This window comes from Poeciliopsis prolifica, unplaced genomic scaffold (assembly GCF_027474105.1).
Source record: "Poeciliopsis prolifica strain line A6 unplaced genomic scaffold, Auburn_PproV2 SCAFFOLD019, whole genome shotgun sequence".
NCBI lineage: Eukaryota > Metazoa > Chordata > Actinopteri > Cyprinodontiformes > Poeciliidae > Poeciliopsis > Poeciliopsis prolifica.
In genome coordinates, this window is record NW_026562394.1 from 10,029,072 (window position 1) to 10,051,143 (window position 22,072).

Consider the following 22,072-nt stretch of genomic DNA (forward strand, 5'->3'; position numbering starts at 1 on the left):
CCTGGGAGGGTGACTGCCAACATGAGTGAGCATCTGCTTTTAAATGAGCTGTTGAGAGACAAGTTATTTTCGTCGCTCCCCCTGCTGCTCCCTCCAATGACTCAGCCATTGAAGATGAGCGCAGGTCCAGAAATCAACCTGACATTTTTCCTCCTGCTGCATGTGGCGTTCTGCTGGAAACATGTTTGTCATCCATTGTTTGCATTATCATCACGCCGCTGCTCTGTTGCTGGGCTTCCTGGAAACTGCTGATGGAGCCGAGCCTCACAGTATGCGCTGTTATTTTCTCCCCAGTTGCATCATTTGACTCAACAATTTATGCGATTCTGCTGTTATGATTGCTTCTGCGGGTAACGTCCAACATGAGCATTAGAGGGTATTACATGTTTTCCAGGCAGGTAGTGCCATTTAATAGCACAATCAAGTAATTATAGAAACTTCAGTTGTTAAAAAAGCAATCCTATAAATATCGAATGTGACTTAAAAGTAATTTTACTCACAGTGAGTGACACTTCTAAAAACACCATTCTTTTTTCTTTTTTTTTTTTGATGCTCTGTTTAATGAGGCCTGGAGTTCATGTGACGTTCATCCTCACATGTTCCTGTCAACACAACAAACTCCCTGATGGGGTTTTTTCTGTGCAAATCCACGCAGCTCAGCGTGACAGGTCAGGACTTGGTTTCACATAATTACTCCGACAGTAATTATGTGACAATTTCATTTCTGTTCTGTGCACGACGATTTGGTTCTTGACGGGCCTCTTTGGTGCATCATATAATTGTACTGGGAGCTGGCTGCAGAATAAATTTTTCACTCCAGAGGGGATTTTGGTTGTTCACATTTGCATGAGAGATTAATGTGAATTTTATTGTGCAGGTATGAGAAGAAATGTTTATTTTTTTCACCTGCAGGTTATAGAGACACACTGATTTCTTTAATTTATTTCTATCTATTGTCTCTTAGATTTTTTTTTTCAAAATAAATGTTTTCTTGGCTTTGTGTGCCTTCAGTATATGAATACAGCTAGTTTCCAGCCAGTGATTTTCTCGATGTTGCTCTCAGCACATCAGCGTCTAACAGACGATTGCTGTGTGATAAAAAGTTAACAAAATCCCATGGGACTTTCTGGAAACGCAGAATGTCTTCCTCTAAGCAGCTGAGAAACATTTATATTTTTGTTACGTTTCTTTTTTTTTTTTTCATTATGTCTCTTTGCAGCTATGAGCTGCATTCTCTCCATTTTTAAGTCCCCGCCCTGTAGCTTCATGTCGGAAATGCTTTAATCATTTGTTTTTGCCTGAAATCCAGATTGTATCGTTCAGTGATTCTCCACAGTACAGGGATGGGGTTATGACTGGAAGCAACCCTCTACCAAAATCCCAAAGATTTGCAACGGCCATGCTCAGCGTCAAGCAGCAGTGACTGAGTTAGATGCACGAACTGAAATGTGGAGCTTATCCTCGACCCATAGCCAAGCCGCCTCCTGCTGTGCAACCGGGATTGCTTGTGGAAAGAGTCGAGTGAACAAGAGGAGGTGATTTTTTTTTTCTATCCATTCTGAAGCTCATTTGGATGTGCATAATAGCAGCTGATGGATTACTTCCCTCTTCTCTCACCATGATGAGGAGTTTGAAGCTTTAGATGGATAAAAAAATCTAAATATTCAGCCCATAGAGCAAAGAATCACAGATAATTTCAGGTTTATAACTGTTTATGACTGTTCACTTCTGTACCAGAACTGACGTTAATACAGTGAAGCATATTTATAACTTCACACAAGAGACCTACATAGGCATAGTTATCAGCTAGAACCCCATCAAATCTATAAAATAAAAATATAGATTGTGGGAGGGCCTTCCTTTGTCTTCTTGATGTACAATTCATAATACTTTACTAAGAAAAACAAAACATAATAATGTGAAGTATAGAAAAAAACGAGCTAGAAAACACATAAATTAAAGTTCTGCAGTTGGATTTCCATCTGTTCATTTCACTTAATATTTGAAGCATTGAAGATATTCACAATACATAATACAAATACCTTTCTGGCACAAATATTTGTACCAAAACAACCCATCTAAAGTAAATGTAACCGAAGCATCTATTTATTTAGTTATTTATTTAACAGAACATTGTGGAAATAAAATGTCCTAAACTCTGAAGCTAATCTAAAATAAAAAGAAGAAACAACCAGAATACAAATCTGGAAGACATGTAGCTTTAATCCGGAATCTCCATTTTCATAAACATAATCCTTCAGCGCCATCTGTTGTCTGGATGACTGCAACACATAACTGTTAAGAGAAACACCTACTACATTTAGTAGGTGTTACATTTGTTCACTGAAATAAATTCCTGATTAAATGAGTTTATCTTTCCATAAATTATATTTGTTTGACTCTATTGGTTGTTCCAGTCTCATAAAATGGTCACCAAGCTTCTTACAAAATGTACCACAAAAAGCTTAAACAATTTGATTAAATCAAGCAACTCTTTTTGTTTTTATTGCTACTAACGTAGGTCATTGTTTTGCAATCACAAGTAAATCAGAAGTTGTTTAATCCATGTATCAGGTTCTATGTAAAGACATGAAGATTTCATATCTTCAGAGCATCCAAGTCCTAAACGTTCAAATCAGCCTAAATCATGTGGTTTCGTCAAAATGTAATAATTTATAGGTTTGATGTTGCTAAAAAAAAAAAAAAAACTTTCAAGACAAAACAGTCAGTGTGAACGTCCAAGTCAAGTCCCGAACCTTTTGTGATTTTGCTAACTTGATTGTAGTCTTTCGATTTGTGTCTTGAGATCAACTCAATTCCAAGTTTTGTAACCCAACTAAGAAACAAAAACTCAGACAACGCAGTTCGAATTCAATTCAATTTATTTATCTAAAGAAACCAGCTGATTGCAGTCATTTTGTGACACAATCCCCCATCGTGAGCAAGCACTGGGCAACAGTGGGGAGGAAAAACTCCCTTTTAACAGGAAGAAACCTCCAGCAGAACCAGGCTCAGGACGGGCGGCCATCTGCCTCGACCGGCTGGGGAGTGGAGGTGCAAGGCAGGGCTTCTGGAGTTCAGAAGAGAACACACAGAGTTCATGTCGACATAATGTCACTGAACACACACGAGGAGAGAACATACTGTACCTGTGAAATGAGCATCACATATGTATAAATACATATTTATGTGATTCTAATGCTTTGTTTTTTCCCAGAATTAAGTGGGAAATCATCACAGTGTACAGAAATAAAGGCTTAAAAATGTGTGTGTATAATACACATTGAATTGCAAAGGGACACAATGTGTTTGTCTGTATCCCTTTGCATTTTCACTCAATTTAGTCTAGCTGAGTACATTAGCTATTAGTCCTGAAATTACAGGTGCAAGTTAGCAAACCTGTGTTAAATTGGTTTGAAATTGGGATTTTTCTCCAAAAATCCTAATTTCATTTCTTTCAGGTTTTTTTTTTTTTTTTTGGGGTGGGGGAAACCAGAGCACCTGGAGAAAACCCATTCAGTGACCTTGAGGATGACAAAGCATTCTGCAGTCGGCTGGTCTGCTGCTAGTCACCAAGCTGAGCTATAACTCAATAAAAACTCTTCGATGCCCTGTGATCCTTACAGAGGATCTGAGTCTGACTGAAAACATACTCACTCGTGTTGTGGAACACCTCGAAACTGAAAATACCACCAGTCAAGTAAAGATTTACACTGATGAACTGTTATTTGAATCAATCAAACTGTTGTAACAGTTTACATCCATTTCTGTGATTAGTTTTATGTGAAACTAGTCATATAAAACTGATCAACTGAAGCATGAGTTTGTGTGACTGTGAACTATGTAAGTTCACAGCAACTCACACCTGAGAGCAATTTAGAGTTAGCAATTGAACCAGCAGTCATGTCTTTGCATTGTGGGAGGAAGCCAGAGCACCTGGAGAGAACCCACGCATGCACAGTGGGAACATTGAAACTCCATGCAGAGACCTCAGATTGGGATTTAAACCCTGGATCTTCTCGCTGTTCCACTGTGCAGCCCTTTCTTTCTCGAATTAACGCTAAAAATACTTATTTCATTTTTGTCACTACAATAAAGATGCTAACTTATTCCAATTGAACTATTAATGAATATTTAAGGTTGTAAAGATTTACGCTTTTATGCCCTCCAGAATTCATCTTAGAGTGAAAATCGAACAATTCTGATGGTATTTTTTAAAACTACAGACTTCACACAAGAAGTTTGAATGAATGTTTTCAACTTGATTGAACTCGTGTAGGCATACTTACCTCCATACTTACCTATCCATAGCTCTGTCCTGTGTGTGGATCTGATTTGGACCTTAAAACACAGACACACAGTTAGAGAGAAATCATAAACAACAAAGAAAATTGAGGTGCGATTTCAGTGATATTCTCTGAACGCAGTGTCCCATTCTGTGATGCTGATGCTAATTTATGGTGGGAAACAGTAGTCATTCATAATCATTGAGCCCGTCAGAGTCTTCTTCAGCACTATTGGGTCTATTATCTTCCCTTTGCAGTATGTGTTGAAGGCCTGTGAATGAGAGGAGAGTAAGACATGATTTGACTTATGTTTGTGTAGTGAGAACAAAAAGACGCATTGTTGAAAACATACTATGTCCTCTGCAAAAGGGGACGCAGGAAACTCTTCAAGTGGAAAGCTCATGGCATAAATCAGGTAAGTCAGAACTGATTAATGAGCAGAAACAAATCAGAAGACAGCCAGGTCAATGATATCCACTCTAAAACATAGAATCTCAAAATGTTTGTTAAATAAGGAGGTTACCAAAAATCAGGAGGCATGTGACGAAGAAAACGAAAATGTTCTCCCCGTGCTTAATTTTGGGGAATGATCTGCTAATGGCAGTCCTCCTTCTGTTTTCAAAGTGGGATTCTTCTTCTGCTGTCATCCGCGCTTCAGTGGTCATGTTGAAGCTTGTGTAATGGATGGATTCCATGTCTGAATCCATGTCCAAGTCTACATATGGGATGGTTTCTGCATCAGAGTCCATGTCTATATATGGAATGGTTTCTGCATCTGAGTCCGTGTCTATGTCTATGTATGGAATGGTTTCTGCATCTGAGTCCATTTCCATGTCCATGCCCATGTTTATGCGAGGGACGGTGTCTACTAACGAGTATGTGCCGAAGTTGGCATATCTAGGACTCTTTTGCTCCCTGAAGTCTCTGCAAGGGTCAAACAAAATAAGTGCAAATAGTTACATTGGGATTATTGGGTGAAGAGTACGCATAAAGGTGAACATATTGTTTGTCCAGCTTACTTATAAGAATAGTCCCTGTAGGAGACGGTGGGCAGTCCCTCCGAGTTGTAGTAACCCGATAATTGTAGTCGAGGACTTCTTCTCATTGTGACTGTAAATGGAAAGGGAGACACAAAGAGGCGGTCAGTGATTCGCTGACGCACAGCACGTTTCTATTGCCTACCATAGGCCACAAGTTAGTCAGAAGGAATTTCACCAAGAAACTGTAAAACAAAAACTGATCAGAAAACATGTACAAAGACTTAGCCCACCTTTTAATATAACTTTACAAACAAACAAACAAACAAACATAAATAAATACAATCCAAAAATATCAGCTCTGGAGTTCCCCAAGGCTCCATTTTGGACTATGTGAGGGGTGGAGCCTATAAAATTAAATCTGCAAATTTGCATATGCAAATTTACGTGTGCAAATTTACATATGCAAATTGACATATGCATATGCCCCACCCCTCCCAGTTCAGACAATCAGTGTATTACCACTCCTGCTATACTTATGTTATTCACCAACAGGCTATATATTTTTCTTTCCCACATGAATACAATGACACAGCTTTTAAGTTCACAATATCTAAACTTGTTTACACCTCAGTTCTGTGAGCTGTAAAGTCGTAAACATTCGTGGTGAACAGGGATCATTAAGTTGAAAGATGCAGAATGTCAGAACCAGTTCTGACCTACCCTTTTTTTTCCAACTCCACAAAGTCTATTTCCAAATCACCCTACCACGTTAAAAGACGGTTTAAGAGACATTTGATACATGCTTTTCATATCCATCAGGTTAGAGTATGTATGTACTGTTCTAAATCAAAACAGATCTGCAAGTTCTTACAATGTTCATATCATACATCATCGTACAAAAGACCTAAAAGCATTTAGCTGAAATTTCTCACATTATATACTTACTTTATAAGAATAGAGAAAATCTATTCTTGTGAAGATAAAGTAGTAATAATCAGTACTCTAAAAGTATTCAACTGTTTTAACAAAGGCAGATTGCTAATCTTGACCAACTTCTCCAAAGGCTTTAATCCTTCTGTCTGGAACTCTGGCCGAACAGAGAAACCTGTTGCGTTACGTTCTCTGACGAGTCACGTCGATGTCAGATTTTGCCCAAAATTCGACAGTCACATGCGCACAAACGGGACAGAAAGCAGTTTTGACGCGGCAGAATAAAGGAGTCGTTTTGTTGTTTTTTGGGTGAATTTGGCCACACGATGGCGCCGCAGTAAAGAAGATGTTGCAAATTCCGAGTAATTTCTAAAAGTTTCGTGACTCGCACGACGGAATACAGTTAACATTTGATGATTTTATATTTTAGGTGAGAGGACTAGTGTTTGCGTGTCTGCTCACATTAAGATAAAAGAAGCAACTTGGTATCAAAGAAAAGCAAAAATAAATAAAATAAAACAAGTAAATAAATAAATAGTTTCTTCTTTGTCAATCTAGCCTTTTTGTCCGAATAGCATTCAGGGTCTTTAGTTTTATATTGAACCTAAATAATGACTTCTTTTTTTTTTTTTTGCTATAATCTCTAAGGAAGTATTGCTAAACTACCGGAAATGAATGTTATGAGGTCATTGTTTACTACAGTAAGAGCTAAAATAAAAAATAATAAACAAAAGTGGAACGAAACACAGAAGTTATGAAAAAAGAACATTCGAACGCCACATTCAATATGGCGGACGCGCTGACGTACATCAGCAATGGGGCCTTCCTTCGTGCTCGTGCATTGGTGTGTTAGCTACGTGCCTGCCTGACTGCGCTCGCCGAGCCGCTGATTCGTGTGCGCGCTCCGTCCTTGTAACGTGTATGGGACGGACCGGAGACGTGGATGAAGGTAAGGCCAGAGCGATTGTGTCTCTGTCGGCATCTCAGAGCGGGTAGCTGCTCTCCGATAACAAACGGGCGTCCACGTCTGCCGAGCTGGGTCCGGATTTGTATGCTAAATATTTCGGCCCAGAGATACAGAGAACCTCTAAAACAAACCGATGTAGTTGTTTCCCGCACGAGCGCAGTAGCCCGCTAAACATTTACCGGCTGGAAATCGCACATTTTAGCCATTTAAGGCTCTTTTCTCGTTGCTTTTACAAACGTTGTAAACGTTTGAAGACACGTTTTGAAGTTAATATCCACTGATGCGCCGTGATATCTCCAGGTTTACTGCGGCAACGGCTGTAACTTAAAGGAACAGTTATGATATTTAATCTGACCTTCCCACTTGTCAGCTTCAGCTCCTTTTTTTAAATTCAGAAACCGAGAAGGTGTTTTTGGTGTAAAGTGTTTGTGCCTTGTGGCCGAGAAGTTGGCGTTGCAGATGAAAACCCTATAGGAGTTTTGTAATTGTAGATAAGTTCAATCTCTCACAAATATTAAACGACCGTTTCACCGACACAAAACTTTAAAAGTCTGGCTCTAACACTTTTTGCTCCAGTATATTTGAAGCGGAACTAATTTATACACCTTTCTTAATATCTTCACACAGACAATTTCTTTATTTACTGTGTACTGTACACATAAAAAGGGATTGCTTCATTACACCATAATAGCAAACATGGAGAATACTTAATAGTAATTTACACTCTACATGTATTATTACACTCAACATTTCCTGGTTTAGCAAACATGTTGAAGTATTCTTAATTTAATCACAGCTGTGGATATACTTCTGTCTGGTGTTCAGTGTGGCTGCTTCTCGCTGAAGTCATGTCTGGTATGTTCTCATTTCCAGGCTGGTGTGAGGTTTCCCTCCTCGCACACAAGCAGCTCTCTCAGAGGCACAGAGCTTCAAGGCTGCAAGGAGTTCTGCTTATGGAAAACCCTCCACCTCGACTGCCTGGCTGATGCTACAGCTTGCTACTGTGTCTTTTGCTGGCTATGATTTAAAAGCCAGAGGACCCAAATACAGAACTAGAAAAAGGCTTTTAATACGTTACATTTTGATCAGTTGACTGTAATCATGGGGGCCACAGGCTACGGTTACTACCGGGTGGTCATCTTCCTGTGCATGTTCACTGGCTACTCGCTGTATTTCTTTAACAGGAAGACATTCTCTTTTGTTATGCCGTCTGTAATGGAGGAGATAGAACTGGACAAAGATGACTTGGGTAAGTAGTGATTACTTTTACGCTGGCAACTACTATTTTTATGTGGCTATTGTTACAGTTTGCTCCTACCCTGAAGATTTTGAGGACTGATGAGCTTTTCTTCCTTTCCAATTCTGATTGTTCTTTTTTTTTTAATACAGCAACATACAAAAGTTAAAAAAGTGCCTTATTAAGAAATTATACCCATTTATGCATCTAAGTATATGTCTGACTCTGCAATCTCCAAGTTTTGCTAAACAATAAAAAGTAGTTGTTGTTACTTTATATGTTTATAGAAAAAAATAATAGGAGTTGTTAGTTTATGTGCAGAAAATAAATGGGAAAAATAAGATATTTTTTTCATTTTTTTATTGAAAATATTTGAATATTTCATAGTCTTTAGTCAGAGGCCTCTTCAGATTTGTTGCAAGACTGACTGCTAATGAAGATCCCTCCTACCCACAGCATCACCATGCACAACAGCTATTTGAAGATACTTGGATGATATGAGTTATGACAGCATTTGATGTTATTTTTGGATAAATAAATAATTACTGAATTGTTGCTTCTTTAATTTTTATTAAAGTTACTCTCTAGAGATTTTTTCATCCTCAACTGTTAAGAAGCCCGCATAGCTAATTAAATATTATGTGCCTTGAAGAGCCAGTATGTTGCTTCAACAGGCACTGTTCTGTTTTTCCTCTGCAGGTTTGATCACCAGCAGTCAAACCATGGCCTACGCCATCAGTAAGTTCATCAGCGGCGTGCTGTCGGACCAGATCAGCGCCCGCTGGCTTTTCTCGATCGGCCTCTTCTTGGTCGGAGGCATTAACGTGGCCTTCTCTTGGTCTTCAACTGTGTTCATGTTCTCCCTGCTCTGGTTCATCAACGGCCTGGGACAGGGCTGTGGGTGGCCCCCATGTGGGAAGGTGCTTCGGAAGGTAATATTATCCTGCCTGTTACACCATAAATCGCAGGCGTGAGAGCCATTAGCTGGACCTATGTTGGCATTATTGCCTCACATTTAGACAATGTAAATGAAGGAAATGCTTAAAGTACACTGATTGAGGAAAAAACTGTTGTGATTTGATTGTAGCTTTGTTGGCACAACACTGACTCATATGAACATGTTTTGATTCTGCAATTGACACAAGTGGGTAGAAATAGAAATGCAGTAATCTGTCAACTTGAGACTGGAATTTGATCATGATCAGCCCAGATCAGTGTCACCATTCTTTTCAAAATATACATTTGATGCACTGAAATTCCACCATTGTCTCAATCACCAATAGCAAGTATTTAGATATGTCACATTAAAAAATGTGTAAAGGTTAGAGATATAAAGTGCCAAATATTTTTCTTTAAAAAAAAAAAAATCATGTTTATGTGTTTCAGATTTTTAACCTAATTTAATAATAAACACAAACGGATTAAATGCAAAATGCAACTTTAAATGATGGTTTAATTTCTTAAGGGAAAAAACAAAGCTATCAAAAAACAAAGCTATCAAAAAACAACCTATCAATAATATTTCCCTATGAGGAAATATTAACTCTCCCCAAACCTAATAAGTCGTAGCACCCTTGGTTACCACTTCTTTATCAAGTGTCTTCGATTTGAACACAAATATCATGTTTAAGTGTAGCATCTCAATTGAAATTGAGCCTAAAGCTGCAGTGTGTAACTTTTATAAAAAAATATATTCTTACATACATATTGAGACTGTCACTATGACAATATGGTATGTGACAGATAATCTGAAAAAAAAAAAAAAAAGTTCTCCTCTGCCTTCAACCAATGCTTCCAGTTCTAACAAGAAACAACCAATCAGAGCCAGGAGGAGGGTCTTAGTACTGTCAATCATGGCCGTGAAGATTCTGCTCACAACTTTCTCTTCCGTCCTTGCTCTCGGCTACGATATAATTTCTCCCCATCAGCAAAGCCTGTCATAAATGCTAAGGCTAGTTAGCACCACCGATGACGGCAGATAACGGTTTTCCTGTGAGGTTTTGAGATCCTAATTGGTGGTTTGTTTAAATTCCAAGTCTTCCTGAATTTAATTGATGTGATCAGCTGCTCCCAGTTTTCTGACGGCTTGAGTAGCTTCAAACTGCTTGTGTTTTCTTTCTGTTTCTTTTGGAGCTTTTTTGTAAAAAAAAATAAAAATAAAAAATTATTCATCTTCACATTGAATATGAATGCAAACAAAGAAATTTAAGAGAATTGCGGAAAACCCTCACCGTCGACTTCATGAGACTGTCTTAGAAAAATAGTGTCTTCAGTCAGAGGCTTCTTCAAGTTCGCTGTAGTACAGATTGCTACAGGAGATCTTGCCCACAGCCATCATTATCTACAACTCTTTGAAGAATTTTGAACTACTATGAGTGATAGCAACATTTTATTTCCCTCTGGAATCAATTAAGTATTTTAGAATTTGAAACTTGACAAGTCCAATATTTTGAAGCTTGCAGGCTGTTTGTGATGCCTGTTGTCTGCCCGGAGACGCTGCTTGCTGAGAAAAATACGTTTGAAGTCTCAGCTGTATATACACCAACATGTTAATTGTGGATTATATTTGGAGAGACCGCGGCCTGTAGGCACGAAGCAGTGCTGACATTTAGGAGCGGGGCCACTGTGTTTGGCGTGAGCTGATCTCAGCCTCCTGTATGAAGTGTTGATTGTTCAGGACGAAAGCAGGAAAGCCGGCAGCAGTTTGAGAAATTAAAGGATTACCTAATAATCTTCTAAGGTCTCATCTATAAATAGCTGTTGGATTTCTTCCATGCATATTTTTAACTCCTGGTAGGTCTGAATATTAATTAAACATCTCTGGCTGTTTGTCAATGGATCATATTGTTAAATGACTTGTGGATTTGAATGACAGAAGCAATAAAAACACAATTTGTTGGCTTGTGTTCAGCATGTGGTGGGGGGGTCAGATTACAGGACAGTGTATTCATAGATAATTGTAAGCAGATCTCTATAAAAGAATTGCAAATTTGCTAAAAGACGTCTTCCCCCAGTTTTGTGTGCAAATATATTTAGCAGCTCTAACTGCAGGACAGATTATCTGAAGTCGACGCTGTGGATCGACATGGTGTTAAATAAGTCTGTGGCTACCTTAGGTACATTCCCAGCAGTTTCTCAGGTTACTAGAGCTTTACTGGGTATGCTGTGCAAGGGGCTTTCATAGCTGCCTTTTAACTGAGTTACTGCCTGGGGGCATATGGCTCTTATTTCATCCTGCTTTTTCTCTCCCAGCAACAAAATAAAAGAAAAAATTACCTTTTAAATAGTGAATCTGTTCAAGGAAGGACGCTTTTAGCTAGATAGCAACAGCTGCTCTGATTTTCTTAGCAAGTCGATGCTAGGATAATGTTGTCCGTTTTCATACGGGCATAGCTTCACTGTAGCAGCCTGTAGGAACTGGTACCTGAACCCGCAGTTCAAAGGTTAGTTGTATGGAGTGGGATTAGTGACTTAGTGAGGCAATTTCAGGCTCAATCCTGTGTTTTCAGTGTAAGGAAAAAGGTTCAGTTCTTTCTGTGATTTATACTCTTGGCAGGTTATGTTGGAAATCTAATCTAAACAGCAGATCATGTATGACAATACTTCGTAGGAACACATTTCACTATATTCACAGCAGCTTTAGAGATTGAATTTTTTTTTTGCCAATCTTCATTTAGGCACAGCTCATGCTTTACACAGTTCTGTCCCTTTAAAGCTGCAGTATATAACTTTTATAGAAAAATATAGAAATATGCTATTTGTTAAAACTGTTGCTACATCATGTCATGCATCATGTAGTAAGAAGCAAATGATCTGTGAAAAAAATTGAGCTCTTCTGCCTTCTCTCATGATTCTATTGTCATCTGACAATAGATGACAATTGTCATCTATTGAGGAATATACCGCTCAGCCATAAACAACCAATCAGAGCCAGGCGGAAGGTCTTAGTGCTGCTGTTCAACCTTGTGTACATGCTGCTCACACCCTATAAATAGTTTCCCATAACGCGGCCTGCCATAATTACTTACGCTAGCTAGCATGGTCACCTATGATGCTGGATAAATAGTTTTTTTGTAACGCCAAGTCATTTCTCCACCATTAATTAAGCACTGCGTACACGAGCATGACTGACGGCACTAAAACCCTCTTCCAGAATTTGATTATTTTTATTGTTATTTTTGTTTGTTTTTTTGACTGGGAGCGGTGCATTCCTGCAGACAAACCTCCTCCATTGTTGTAAAGAAGCAAATTATCCGGTGCCATGTATTAAACTTCAGTATTTTTTCACCTAACTTCAACGTTTGCTTCAAAAATAAATGTTCTAGGTCAGATCTGAAGAGATGTTAACATCTCTCTGTGTCTCCTCCCCCCCAGTGGTATGAGCCGTCCCAGTTTGGAACATGGTGGTCTGTGCTCTCCTGCAGCATGAACCTGGCTGGAAGTCTAGGTCCGCTCATGGTCACGGTGCTCCTGCAGTATTACGACTGGAGGACGATTCTGGCCATGTCTGGCGTGTTCTGTGCTGCTTTCTCATTTGTTTGTCTGGTATTCGTAAAGAATGAGCCGAAGGACGTGGGCCTTCCCAGCATCGAAGCTGCAGCTAAGAAGGGTGTGAAAGGAGGTAAGCAAAACAAAGAAGCTGTTTTTCCTTTACAAATGTGCGCAAATCTTTTGTCAATATTCTGGTGTTTCCCTTTAATAAGAAATTAAATTGCATCACACACGAATAAGCTTTTCCATTCGATGAGTCATTAAAAATCATGGTAAATATATTTCATGTAAAGATTTACAAGAGATATATTTACAGTCCACCGTTGGCTCCGGCGCTCATCCCCTGAGCGACGCTGTGAGAACTCTGGTGGAGCCAGCGGCTCATTATCCAAAAAAAACACAAACCATGATCCTCTTGCTCCTTCCTGTCATCTTCCTCATGGTTTTCACCAGAAGTAGCATTCGATAATGCAAAAAATTAGTTTCTGTTGCAGCTTTATGATATACATCTATTTCGGTAAGGTTGAAAACCACCTCATCCAATGCAATAACGTTTTAGAGAAAAATGTTTATTTCTTTCAAAATTGCCTTGTTAAGTGAATGTATTTTTGTAATTTCAATTGTGCATTTCTCTGGCTAATGGAAACGCAACTTGTGTTACTCTCATAGTACACTTCCATAGAATATAGATGGAGACGTCCAAAAGGTGTAATGTTTTATAGTGAGCTTACCTCTTGTTTTATATGCTCTGCAGGCAACAGTGAGAGCACCCTGAGCGAATTTCTCCTCTCTCCCTTCTTGTGGATCCTCTCTCTGGGCTACTTGGTTGTTTTTGGGGTGAAGACGGCAGCCACTGACTGGGGGCAGCTGTTCCTCATGCAGGAGAAAGGCCAAACTGCTCTCATGGGTGCGCTTCCCCATTTCTCACCTCACCTTTGATTGTTGGTTTAACCTAACTGGTGCTGACCGACGCTCTGTCGCCAACAGGCAGCACCTACATGAGTGCACTGGAGGTCGGGGGGTTTGTTGGCAGCCTCTCGGCAGGTTTCATCTCAGATAGAGCCGTAGCCCGTGTAAGTACCACTAACGACGGGGCTTGTGCTTTCAGTGCTACTCTTGTTGAATACCTTCCTGTTGTGTTTCCTCAGAAAGGCTTGAGCACTCATGGCAACCCCCGACATGGCCTGCTCATTCTCATGATGGCTGGCATGTATGTGTCCATGTATCTGTTCAGAGTGACCATCACACCTGAAGTACCAAAGGTAAGTCTAATAATGCATGATGACATAATTTTAAAATATTTATAATCAACACAAATCAGCTTGAAAAAATCTTTTTGCTCAGGAAGCTCCTTTGTGGGTCCAGGTCATCCACCCTGTGTCTGTTCTACTTGGAGTCTCGGAGAAAGAGGTGCATTCTGAAATGTTTTACCTTTAGGTGTTTATGATTAACTTTACTGTGCAGTTCTGCTCAATTCTCATTTCCTTTCAGTGCCTTGACTGGGATTTCGCTCATTAGACTCAATTTCTCCAGTAGAATTTCAAGTGTCAAGGCCAAAAGTTAGTGAGTAGGTAGTCACATCCAGTTGTTTGAAAATTAAATAGAATCCACGCCTCCAGCAAGTAATCGTTTCTGAGTAGCTCAGGGTTCAGACCCTCTGTGCAAAGTAAAGCATAGAAGTGACTGTTTTTTTCCAGACTAGTTTTTGATCATACCTTCAGAAAAACCAAGGCTACATGGACTATCTGGTTTTCAACCATTTTTTACCAATCAAAAATCTGAAAACGTGTTTTGTACAATCAACACAAAGCTAATACTTTGTTAAGCCACGTTTTGATGTCGTCATGGCTGCAAGTGTTTGATGTATGTCTTCATCAGTATGTCACTAAGTCTGTCACAGTAACACATTTTGCTGAACAATAAATTGTCCCAAAAGTTGTTGTGATAAATAATATTGTTGTTTTTGAGACAGTTCTTAAGTAATATATTGATAATGCCAGAGACCCTCTCAAAGACCAGCAAACGCATATAAAGAACATGTAACACTGGAACTGCGAGGTATTTAAAATATCCAAAACAAAACACAGCAACCAAAAACAATAATTTAAACCGAATTAAAAAAACACTTAAATCTGAAACTAAAACTATACATAAAATGAATTATGATGTCTCTAAACAAGTTTACCCTTCAAAAAATATTAATCATTAGAATTTAAAAGATCAAGCTAATTTTAATTTGTGATGAATTAAATACAACAGGCTTACTTGGTACATCAGTTCCTAATGTTGGTTTCACTGACAGATTTGGATTCTCTTCCTTGGTGCCATGTTTGGGTTTTCTTCTTATGGACCAATCGCCTTGTACGGAGTGATAGCAAGCGAAAGTGCTCCTTCCAATTTCTGTGGAACGTCTCACGCCGTCGTCGCACTGATGGCAAACGGTAAGCTGCTGGGTCCCCTGACCAGAAGTGACGTATATTAACGAAAGTCGTTCATGTAACTGAAGTGTCTTTGTGTTTGCCGCAGTGGGGGCTTTCATGGCAGGGCTTCCCTTCAGCACTGTTGCCAAGCAGCACAGCTGGGACACGGCTTTCTGGGTAGCTGAAGTCATAATGGGCATCACCACCATTGCGTTCTTCCTTGTGCGCAACATGCGCACCAAAATGGGACGAATAGCAGAGAAAATGGACTAGTGCATATTTTTGGGGAGGCGAACTATTCACCCAGTACAGCACAGTGATTTAATAGGAGCTTTATGAAACAAACTAAGGTCAGACACAAATTAATCTGAAAATCTTTCCATTATAAATATGTAGGTACTCAGGCCAGGGGGGCTGCAACTTAATCACTTTATATTTGTAATGAAATTGTCACACAGATTTAATCTTCACCAGCACCAGCATGCAGTCGATCACTTTTATTCACAAGCTTCTGGACAGATCTCTGGACGTATGATGCATTCTGAAGGAAGCCACTCTAGCATGAATGTCTTCACTGATGTGTTGTTTTCTTTCTCAAGATGAATCATTTTCGCTGTTCACTACATTAATTACGTAAAGAATGTGGCTGTACACCATCGAAAGTTTCAGTCGAATGTTTAGATCCATTGTGGTGATGAATGTCACATTAATCTGGGGCTTTCACTGATTTATTTGGTGAAATGAATGAATAATGTTCAACTGCAATGAGATCTACAAAACACGAAGAAAACCAGGGGGCCTGAGCCGAAACTGACCCGTTCTAGCTTGACTGAAATTTGCAGCTTCTCAAACCTAAGGATACTGTGAAGCACGGTGGTGCTAGAGTCATTCTGTGTGTCTGTTTTACTGGCAGCAGTACAATGCAATAAGTGGATTATGGCTGAAACAATTACTGGATTCATCACATTAGTAGCAATGAGTCAAATATTGAAATAATCGTTCACTGAGTAATTGGACAAATATGGTAACTAAACAATTAAAGCAGTAGGTAAGCCAAAACCGTGCTTTTTATATTTATATATACATGTCTGTAAAAATATGCTAGCCAAAACTCTTCAGCTTTTATATTTAGCTTCACTGGGTTTAGCTTTAATAAAGGAATTCTGTTATTCCCTTTTAGCCAATAAGATGTTTATTTTCTTACTTAAAAAAGGAACTGAATTATTTATTTATTTAGATCTTTTAATGTGTCTCTAGCACTGTATTACAAAGGCTTAAGTGGTTAAATAAAAAATCTACAGAAGGTGCCTTTTTTAAAAATTTGATTACTCATCAGAATAAATGATTACTAAGATAACTGTTAGTTGTTGTTACCCCTGAACTGGATAAAAATTATTTACGGCTAACCTCTAAGTTCTTTCCACAGTTCGTCCAGGAATGTAGAATTGTAGTCTATGGGGAGGTTTGTGTCGTACAACATTTATAAAGAGACATTTATGTCTCTCCTTCAAAACTTCTGCGTGAAAAAAGTAGGTCATTAGTGGGTCTCTTGGGGATGTTGGCCTAGCAAAGTGTCTGAAACTGGCACCGGAAGTTTGAACCCCTTGAACCAGGAATGTAAAACTTGAACAATGATTCATGAAAGCTTTTTGTGGGAATAATTAGGGCTTGAATAATTAAAGCAAAGCAAAATGTGATGTTCTTGAACAGCTTTCCCAAAGCCCCTACCTCAACATGAATTACATTCAATGGCTGGGTTTTGTCATGAAACCAGTCAATTTTAAAGAGCTCCACCAAATGCCGCATCAAAAATGCAATCGGAACCAGAACTGGGTTGACGGCTACCAAAAGCATGTTTAAAGGGAGCCTTGCTAAGAAATATTTTACCAAACATCAATACTGGGGTATTTAATCATGTCTCTTTAGTTTTTAGAGAAAATCTGTAGTAAATGTCAATATATTGACAAAATGCAAAATAAATTCATCTACCTATTCATGGAAAACATTTGATTTAATTTAGTTTTTCTTGTTAGATGATACTTGAATATCCCTATTTTGTGAAACAAAGCATGTTGGCTCAGAACAGCTAAATTGACCCCAGAAAACTTCATTATTTCAGTTTATTAATGAACGGGTGTCACTCTGTGGTGGTCTACTCATCTCAAAATCTAAGTTTCCCATAGATTCTTTCAGTCTTTCTGTGATGGTACAATAAAGTTGGGATAAACATATTTTTTTAAGTCAAAATGTCTAGTCTTTTATTCATCTGTATTTTTAAATATTTGTTTTCCATTTTTCCTCATAAACATAAAACCGTTGCCTTTCATTTGCAGGGATTTGTACGCAATCAGAAAAAATGAGTGTTTTCCAGGTTTCATTAAGTATGAGAAAATAAAGACACTAGCCTTCCTGAGAACCTGCAAAGGATAAGTGAGTACAGAGAACAGATGGAGTGTTGAAATCTTGAATTAGATTGAATTACTCTCAGAATACTAAAGTGGAAGACAGAAAAAGGATAAACATCTTTTGTTTACTCTGACTGAATCCTTATGTAATTAGTGATACCATGGAAAACAACAATTCATCAAAAAGAGAAGCAGTTATTGAAGCTGCAAGCTGCTCTGGAGCTGTCCATGGTTCTGAAATGGGCTTCTCATAATTTTCTTTGCAAAAGCACCACTCTAACCCTTAATTATAGTCAGTGTGACAATTTTACCAACAAGATATGGTTTTCTTAAGCATAGGAGTGATACTTTTCTTTAGTAAATGCACCCAAACAATAGGAAATGATACCAAAAGTGCTGAGATTCCTATTTTACTTACAAAGAAAACACACAAAAATAAAAGTGCAGAATTTGGACTCCACATATTTCACTCAAATCTTTTCCCTTTGATAATACGTAACTCTTAAATGCTACGGCTAAGTTCAAAATTCATTTTTTTAAAGGAGACGAGCTTTATATTGTGGCTCTTTTTCACTGCTGCAATTCGCATCAACTGTGTGGAATGAAACAGCATAACAGCTACCAACTGAGTTTTATTGGTTTAACAATTATCACACAAGTACAACTCTAGACAAATAATAATAATAATAAAAAAACTGCACATGTGGATTTTGATACAGACACCTAAAACCACAGAAATATGGCTACTGTTGGTGTGAAAGTACAGTTTGTCTGTTGGCTTTAGAGAAGCCAACCTCGGTAGTTTTGTCAACGTAAATCCTATTTTAGCATGGCTAAGAACAAATTCGTTTTTCGCCACCCTTACAACGTACCGTTACACACTGCGGATTGAGAAGTCTTCACAGCAGCTATACAAATTTATTGCGATGCTATCACACGACAGACACAACACATGCGATGCACGTTTCAAATGGGAGAGCTGCAGAACTAGGAATATTAGGATTTATTGATTAGATTGGTTAAGAAAACTGCATGAATACAAGAATAACCAAATAGGAAAAAAAAAAACTTACAAACATTCTAAAACACTGTTCTTCAATATAAACAAGAAAACAATGAGTTGTACGGTGACATCCACCCCCTCCCCAAGCACACGCTACAAGCCGTCCCTTATAAAGCTCATGGAATGTACTCCACACAGGTAAGCTCTTCCAGTTGTTACCCCCGACCCCCGCTCGTCAAGCTTCCATGTTTGACGCACGAACCCACCCCACACCCTCCCCTCCTTCACATTTAAAACTGAAATAAAATCCTCCAACAGTAACGACAACCGCAAAATTTACACTGATGCAAAATTGTGGGGCTTGATGAGTTTGGTTTTCTTTTTGTCTTCTTCTTTTTTTTTCCCTGTGTCCAAATTGGTGATTTTTGTTTTTAAAAAAAAGTGTTCTCTACAATCAAACTACTAAAAAACCTGTATTTAGAAAATAGTCGATAAAAATATTCCCCTGAATTGTACAAGAAAAGAGGTACAGGGAGCACTGGTGTAAGACAGAGCTGGAGTGATGTTATTCAGCTGCCTCATCTTTTTGATCGGCTGCGTTCGTAGCGGGAGCCTGGAAATACAGAACATGCGGATTAGAAACATCCCAGACGAGAGGAAATGCGTTTTGCCGATGAAGTTTAAACCCTCACCTCTTCCTCAGCTTTGGCTTCACCGTTTTCAGCTGGGGCCTCCGGTGCTTTTTCCTCAGGCTTGGCCTTTTCCACCTCCTTGGCTTTCTTGGCCTTCACAGGTCCCTTCTACAAAAGAAAGCATCATCAAATCAGCTACTTTGAATTAATGGCACCTACCCATAGAAGCAAAAGAAAAAAATTCTAATCTTACCTTTGGCTTGGGTTTGGCCTCTGCTTTTGCAGGTGCAGGTTTCTGCGAAAAGAAATATGTAAAACATTTAACTGAAGCACTGTCAACCATAAACATTTTAAGAGAGAGACGATGCGCTTTTCTGCACTTACATCTTTCAACCTAAGAGATCTCCTCTTAGGCTGTGGACAGAACACACAGTTTGATTACTTTTAACATTCTTGCAGAACAAATGACTTGACAAACTGGGTTGCTACTGACCCCTACTGGGTGGGGTCAGTAAACCGTTTCAAACTTTCAGTATTTTTATCCCCCCTCCAAACATTTTATGTCCTTCATCAAATTGTGTTTATTCTTATTCAGGATTTATTCTTACCGCTGAGTCGCCTCCTGATGCTGCCTGTGAGGGAAGAGAGTGAAAAGAATAAAAACTTTTAGTCACATTTATTTTCAGTGGCTGCTTGGAAGATGTGAATATTTAGAATATCTGCATTAATTCTTCATTAAAGATGAGGACAACATCTCCTTTCAGCCCTATGTGAGACTCTTATAACACATGTGCCTTAAAATGATCACCAAGGCACGCAGATCAAAAAATAAAATAATAATCTAAAGACGACCGCTGGCTGTAAATCGCTTAAAATTAAGATCTTGCTTTCCTTTGGGATTAATAAAGTATTCTTGAATGTAATAACCCTTCAATCGCTTCGTGTTCATACCAAATTGATGATAAAAAAAAAAATCAAAGCTCTTCCTTGATGTATGTAAACTCATGATCAAGTGCAATTAGCTTTTATGCACTTTGCTTTGAGTTGACAATTAGATAAAGGCAGGATGTACAGCATCCTGCCTTTATATAACTTTTGGTGATAGTGGCTGAAAATTGTTGTATTTTATCACTGAAGCAAATCAAAAGCAACAAAACTGCAGCAGGTAAACCAAAATCAACATCAGCCAGTAAAAGTGTGATTCGTGCATCTTGGATTGATTTGTAAATCTAAAATGCGGTGCGTTCGATGTGTATTCAAAGGCGGATTTTCGATTTTCAAGTAGGAAATACAGTATGGCTTATTGAAGTGAATAAATCAATGTTTTTTCCCATATTGCTAACGAGTAACACCATTTCAAAGCACAAATCTTCACAGGTTTTCCGCTACGCGGGTCGCTTTGGACATGACGTCATTTTCAGATTCCGACGCCAATCAAACGCAGCATGAACAGCGAAAGGTAGCCCGTGAAAAGTGCGAAGCGAGAAACACTGAAGTGTGGAGGAGTTCGAAGTTGACATTTTTCGTCGCGCGGTGGCGCTCGTCGCTGCCTACGGCAATTCCGGCAAGGAGGGAGAGGGAGGACTCCGCCTCCATCTTTTCTCTAGTGATAAATGGGACTGTGGCTGAACTGAGCGGCGGCGAGAGCGTTCCCGCCAGGAGTTTGAAAAGAGTCAGCGATGCTCAGTAACTCCATCGGTCTGCTTGCTAGCAGAATATGCTAGAACCCCCAGCAACAGGAGCGGCGCTACGATGACGGAGGCTCGCCATTGCATAACCTCCGAGTGGCCTGAGCCGTCCTGAACACAGGGAAGCGCTCCGTTAACACGACGAATGCCGACTGCACGTTAGTTTTCTCGGAGAAATTAGGGCGGCCACACGTTAACACTCGAACGGGCAAACCGGTGACGGTTTTATTGTCGAATTAAAAGTCGATTTACGGCTTTTAGTTGTATAAAAAAAAAAGTTCGCAACAAAATAACCCCCAACGGTTATCGAGCTAACCCAATCAGACGCACGCGATTTCCTCCCCCTCCCCCTTTCCCCCCCACTTTTAATCATTCTGTCGTTTTCCCTCCATTAAACTTTGGCTTCCAGCGTGTCGACCCCCCGAGAAAACAATCGATATGCCGCCAACTTTCTCTGCAGAAACGCTGTCCAGCAAACACAGCAGCCCGAGCCCAGCTCTTTCTGACAACAAGAAGGATTAAAGCGGTGCTGCTCCAAGCTCTGGAGCAGCACATTCTGTTAAGGCATGAGTACACTTTGTAAATCGAGAGAAAGATAAGCGAATCACTTCGCATGAAGATAATCACTGCGCGTCGGAACAACAAGCCATGCAAGAGAAGCAACCTCTACACACAAACGAAACTGCAGTTTTACAAGCGCCTTTGCTCCGTGCACCAAACACGCATTTGCAACAGTATTTTAACAGCTCTGAAGCTAACGCGAAACCAGCTGAATTCACAATTGCAACAGTGTGTTGTAATAAAGCCTTATTACTAAATGGATGAAAGATATCAGTCTACTCACTTTGCTCCTTTTAGGCATTGTTGGTTTGTGTGGGGAGTTTTTTTTTAAACTAAAAAAAAGGGGAAAAAATAGCCGAATTAAAGTAAATTAAACAGAAAATACAGTGGTATATTCTGGATAAAGCTGTGCCAATACAGTCTAATACAGCGCAGCGAGACTTTACTGTTCCATTGGAAGGAAAAACCAGCT

The 22,072-nt window shown here is 39.2% G+C and overlaps 3 protein-coding genes across 6 annotated transcripts; 1 reads left to right on the top strand and 2 right to left on the bottom strand.

Annotated features, from left to right (window-relative positions):
- Positions 1-2,864: 2,864 nt before the first annotated feature.
- On the bottom strand, positions 2,865-7,532 carry LOC129368458 (uncharacterized). Of its 4 annotated transcripts, none has more exons than XM_055043433.1 (5): positions 7,058-7,532; positions 5,306-5,396; positions 4,810-5,210; positions 4,639-4,712; positions 2,865-4,557 (listed from the first exon to the last, which is right to left on the bottom strand). In XM_055043433.1, the coding sequence occupies exons 1-5, from the start codon at positions 7,176-7,178 to the stop codon at positions 4,456-4,458; spliced, it is 789 nt and encodes a 262-aa protein (XP_054899408.1). In that variant the 5' UTR covers positions 7,179-7,532; the 3' UTR covers positions 2,865-4,455. The 4 variants fall into 4 exon arrangements, with proteins under 4 accessions (XP_054899408.1, XP_054899411.1, XP_054899410.1 ...); XM_055043436.1 differs by having other exon boundaries at positions 7,343-7,525; XM_055043435.1 differs by having other exon boundaries at positions 7,005-7,119.
- Positions 7,058-17,542, top strand: LOC129368455 (glucose-6-phosphate exchanger SLC37A4-like). Its single transcript, XM_055043429.1, has 10 exons — positions 7,058-7,145; positions 8,037-8,412; positions 9,100-9,332; positions 12,775-13,021; positions 13,646-13,798; positions 13,879-13,964; positions 14,040-14,153; positions 14,236-14,301; positions 15,194-15,332; positions 15,418-17,542. The coding sequence occupies exons 2-10, from the start codon at positions 8,265-8,267 to the stop codon at positions 15,582-15,584; spliced, it is 1,353 nt and encodes a 450-aa protein (XP_054899404.1). The 5' UTR covers positions 7,058-7,145; positions 8,037-8,264; the 3' UTR covers positions 15,585-17,542.
- A 786-nt stretch (positions 17,543-18,328) lies between these two features.
- On the bottom strand, positions 18,329-22,057 carry hmgn1b (high mobility group nucleosome binding domain 1b). Its single transcript, XM_055043437.1, has 6 exons — positions 21,884-22,057; positions 19,960-19,983; positions 19,736-19,765; positions 19,605-19,646; positions 19,412-19,519; positions 18,329-19,332 (listed from the first exon to the last, which is right to left on the bottom strand). Exons 1-6 carry the CDS (start codon positions 21,899-21,901, stop codon positions 19,285-19,287), a joined length of 270 nt encoding a protein of 89 aa, XP_054899412.1. The 5' UTR covers positions 21,902-22,057; the 3' UTR covers positions 18,329-19,284.
- Between the last annotated feature and the right edge of the window lie 15 nt (positions 22,058-22,072).